This window comes from Eimeria tenella, genomic scaffold (assembly GCF_000499545.2).
Source record: "Eimeria tenella Houghton genomic scaffold, Eth_scaff49, whole genome shotgun sequence".
Classification (NCBI taxonomy): domain Eukaryota; phylum Apicomplexa; class Conoidasida; order Eucoccidiorida; family Eimeriidae; genus Eimeria; species Eimeria tenella.
Genome location: NW_013543393.1, coordinates 225,478 through 229,873, shown reverse-complemented (window position 1 = coordinate 229,873; position 4,396 = coordinate 225,478). Strand labels below are relative to the sequence as shown.

Here is a 4,396-nt window from a genome sequence, read left to right as displayed (position 1 = left end):
CAGCAGCAGCAGCAGCAGCAGCAGCAGCAGGCCGCCGTATCCGCTGAACAGCCTGTGTCTGCAGCCAGTGGGGGACGGCAGCTTCCGCAGCATTTTGCGGCAGCAGCAAAAGGAAATGCAGAAGCAAAGAATCGCAGGAGTGGATGTGCTGCGGCTGAGCGACGGCAGCATACTGCCGCGGGTGGAGGGGGCCCCCCTGTGCAGCTTTTTGCTGCAGCGGGGGCCCCCCGGGCTGCTGCTGCTGCAGCAGCAACTCGTTTGCTGCCTCCAGTTCCTCTACACTGAAGGCATCAAACCCTTCGCAGGCGAAGTGGCCCACCAGCTGCGCAAAAAGACCGACAGCAGCAGCTGGGGGCCCCCCGAGATCCTCGCGCTGGCCATGAGCAGCAGCAGCAAAGTCACCACCAAGATTGAAAAAAGAGTAAAGGGAGAAAATGGTTGGGTTCTTCTTTTGAAGGACGAACTGGTCCCGAAGAACTTCGCGGGGTTTATAGACACCCGAGCCAAGGAGAACAAGTACACCCAGCAGCAGTGGATCGAATTCAACAAGTCCGTTTTCCGCTTTTCAGCTTCTTTTTAGCTCCTTTGCGCCTTTTTGCTTCCTTTTCTGCTTCCTTTGGTCTTATTTTGGGTTTAGTTATGGTTTGTCTGGTTAATTTTGGTTTATTTGGAAAAAGCGCGTTCGGAGCGTCCGAAGTGCTTCTTTTATCCGGTGTACAGACACCCGAGCCAGGGAAGCAGTCACACGCAGCAGCAGTGGATCGAATTCAACAAGTCTGTTTTCCGTGTTTGCTTTTTGTTTGTTGTGTTTGTTTCATTTGGTTCACTTGTTGTTCCGTGTGGTTTATTTGGTTGGTTGTTCGATTGATTTGGGGAAATCGCGTCCAAAAAGTCCGAAGTGCTGCATTGACTTGGTGTATTCGGTGGTGTGCAGAGAAGGAAGCAAGGCCGACTCAGCAGATTGGTTCCACAAGTCGAAGCTACTGCGTTTGTATAATTTATTTGCCCTTGTTGTATTGTTTTAGCACTTTCTGTTATTTGTTGAATTGTTTCGCCACTGCATTTGTTTGTACCCGGTTGCTTTCCACTTCCCTCCTGAATGCCATTAAAGCGCCACGCAACAAACACCACTCAAACAACAGCTGAAACACCACTCAAACAACAGCTGAAACACCACTCAAACAACAGCTGAAACACCACTCAAACAACAACCGCTGCTGCTGCTGCCGCTGCAGGTACTTCATCGAGAAGCTGCGGAGCAGCAGCAGCGCAGCAGGGGCGTTCTCGGAGGGCCGCTACGCCCTGGCCGAGCAGCTGCGGCAGCAAGTGCCGGCGTTCCGCAAGCTGCGCCTCGGAGACCTCATCCGAATGGTGCAGCTGGCCTCGTGGGCGCGGGTTTTGACGTACCGCGACAAAACGCTAATCCCAGTGGCGGCGTGCCCGGCAGCAGCGCGGGAGTTCCTGCTGCGGCACGCGAGCGACCCCTCGGGCGCGAAGGCCGCAGCAGCAGCAGCAGCAGCAGCGGCGCTGCTGCGCGTGCTGCGCCGCGTCGTCGACCCCGAGCCCCTCGGCGTCTTCCTCGCGCAGCTCAAGGACTTGGTGCGGTGGACGAGCCACGAGCGGCTCGACGCCGGGGTGTACGGACACCCCAAGCTGCAGGACCTGCTGCTCGCGCCGCCCTTTTCGCGCTTCTACCGTCTGTACACCCCGGCGGGCAACGAGCACTGCACCTTCGTCCAGGCGCGCCGCTTTTTGCTGCCCCGCGGCGCGCTGCTGCACCGCAAGGCTGCTGCTGCTTGGCAGCAGCAGCGCTGCCCCATGGGCGACCCGCCCTGCCTCCCCGCCGCCGGGCTCTGGACCTTCCGCGCCCTCGTGCCCCTCGCCCACCACCACCAGCAGCAGCAGCAGCCATTTCATATGTGGAATGAGGAGGAGCAGTACAGTGGGACTGTTTCTCTTGAAACCCAAGAGCAGCAGCAGCAGCAGCAGCAGCAGCAGGAAGAGCAGCAGCAGGAAGACTTGGGAACTTGCAGCAGCTGGAATGACACCAGCAACGAATGTGCTGTCCGCATAGAGCAGTCTTTGCTGCAGCTCGTTCAAGACAGCCCTGCGCGGCCGTGCGCGCTGCCTCACCACCAGCAGCAGCAGCAGCTGCTGCTGCTGCAGCACGAGCAGCAGCAGCAGCAGCAGCTAAGTCAGCAAGAGCTGCAGGAGGAGCTCTCGTTCATTCGCAATTTTTCCAACAGTGCAGCAGCACAAGGGCAGCACAGCGACAGGAGCAACACCACCGATAATACAGGCAGCAGCAGCTACAGCTGCAGCAGCAGCAGCAGCAACAGCAGCAGCGGCAGCAGCAACATGGGGTCAGATGATTCTCTCTCAGACTCCCAAAACTCCGAGCGAAATAACTCGCCCGATACATTCCATCTTCTCCCTTTCTCCAATTCAATTTCAACAGCAGCAGAAACAGGAATACTAAACACACTGCAGCAGCAGCAGCAGCAGCAGCAGCAGCAGCAGCAGCAGCAGCAAGGGGCGTCGGACAAGTTTTCAATGTTTCTTTGTCCGGCGGATCCGGCGAGCGCGGAAAAGCTCCTACAGGAAAGAGAACAGCAGTGGCACGTGAGTGCGGAGCAGCAGCAGCAGCAAGAGCAGCAGCAGCAAGAGCGGCAGCAGCAGGAGCAGCAGCAGCAGCAAGAACAGGAGCAGCAGCAAGAACAGGAGCAGCAGCAAGAACAGGAGCAGCAACAGCAGCAAGAACAGGAGCAGAGCCTGCCAAGTTTAAGGTTCCTCTGGGGCCACCGGGTCTCTTTATTTGCTTCTTCAGTCCGCAGCAGCTCAGCAGCAGATTTGAGCTTTCGGCCGCTGTGCTGCGACGGCACGGCTCAGGAAATATGAAGGCGGAGTTGAGGAAATGCGCTGAAGTTGAAAGAATAAAACTGAAACTAAAAGAATTTAAAAGGAAATTAAAAGAATTAAAAGGAAATTAAAGCAATAAAGGCGAAATTCAAATAAATGAAACTGCTTTCGGCTGGGGGCTGAAGCGGCGGGTTTCAGGTGTATGCGCAGCTCAGGGCTGTTCAGGTGTATCGACAGCAGCGCTGGCGAAATAGGAATTCACGTTGGCAGCAAAATGAACATGAATTGAATTCAAATTGCGAAATAGTTGAAATATAATTGCAAGTTTTGTTGAATTATTGCTAAAAATACCAAAGAATTTTCTTTTGCTTCTCGTTTTCCCTCTTTCGAAACCCTGCACTTGCGGGCATTTCAGCTGCCCTTTTCGCTATTCAAAAGAAATCCTCTTTTGCTTTCCAAACAACACCAAATGCCTAAAAGTCTTTTACACATTTAATGCCTTAATGAGCACTTTGCTGCAGCAGCAAATGCCGCAGCAGCGGCGAATGCAGCAGCAGCAGCTGCTGCTGCAGCACAAATGGACTAGAATCAAATAGCTTTTCGAACATAAAATGCCAAATAAATACAAAAAAGAACTCAAAAATAAATAGAAAATGAACAAGCCACGTTATTTAACATGGATTCCTGCCAGGGGCCCCTGGGGCCCCCTGGGGCCCCCTGGGGCCCCCTGGGGCCCCCTGGGGCCCCCTGGGGCCCCCCAGGGGCCCCCCAGGTCCCCGCTGCAGGCGGGGCGGGAAGCAGCAGCGGCAGGGGGCCCCTGGGGTGAGTTGTTGCAAAAAGGAAGAGAAAAAGAAGAAAAGAGAAGAAAGCAAAGTGCGGAGTTGAGAAAGCAGAGTGCTGCGGCTCCGTTGTGGACTTTGGTGGCAGCTGCATGCAAGTGAAGAGTCGCAGCGAAGGCGAAGCGGAAAAGAAAAGGTCCAGTGCATGCAGCGGAATGGAAACTCCGGAGGAAGAGCTGTTCCCGCGGGTCACTGCAGCAAGCCTCAGCAGCGGCTGCACTTTGCTGCTGCTGCGGACGCCGCAGCAGCTGCTGCTGGGCCTCGACCTGGCGCAGTGGCGCGTCGGCCCGAACTTCAAGGGCGTGCGCAACATCGACTTTGGCTGCCACTTCCTGCACTGGGCCGCAGCAGCGCCGCCCGCAGCAGCAGCAGCAGCAGCAGCGCCCGCAGCAGCAGCAGCAGCAGCAAGGTGCACGTACACGCAAATGCGCGTGGAGGAGGCCCTCGGCAGCACGGGGCAGCGCGGCGAGTTTCTGCACTTCAGCGCGGCGCAGCGGACAATAGTGCGGGAGTGGAGCAGCAGCCTGGGCCGCTTCCTGCCGCTCGAAGCAGCAGCAGCAGCAGCAGCAGCAGCAGCAGCAGACCGCCTCGAGTTCCTCCCCCACCTCGGCCTCTACCCCAGCTTCCTCCGCCCCAAGTGGCGCGCCCTCGCCGCCCACATTTCCGCAGCCGCGGTGGCCCGCGTGGAGCCGCTGGGC

General features: G+C 56.9%; 2 protein-coding genes across 2 annotated transcripts in view; both read left to right on the top strand.

Moving 5' to 3' along the window:
* The window catches only part of ETH_00023725 (uncharacterized protein), a gene marked incomplete at both ends in the record, with an annotated part of 3,156 nt that extends 258 nt beyond the window's left edge, over positions 1-2,898 (top strand). Inside the window, 2 exons of the mRNA XM_013377248.1 lie at positions 65-549; positions 1,236-2,898. Of these exons, the coding sequence (XP_013232702.1) occupies positions 65-549; positions 1,236-2,898 (2,148 nt within the window). The remainder of the gene's footprint in view (positions 1-64; positions 550-1,235) is intronic.
* An 892-nt stretch (positions 2,899-3,790) lies between these two features.
* ETH_00023720 (uncharacterized protein) overlaps positions 3,791-4,396 on the top strand; it is a gene marked incomplete at both ends in the record, with an annotated part of 2,241 nt that continues 1,635 nt past the window's right edge. The window contains one exon of the mRNA XM_013377247.1: positions 3,791-4,372. Coding sequence (XP_013232701.1) covers positions 3,791-4,372 — 582 coding nt within the window. The remainder of the gene's footprint in view (positions 4,373-4,396) is intronic.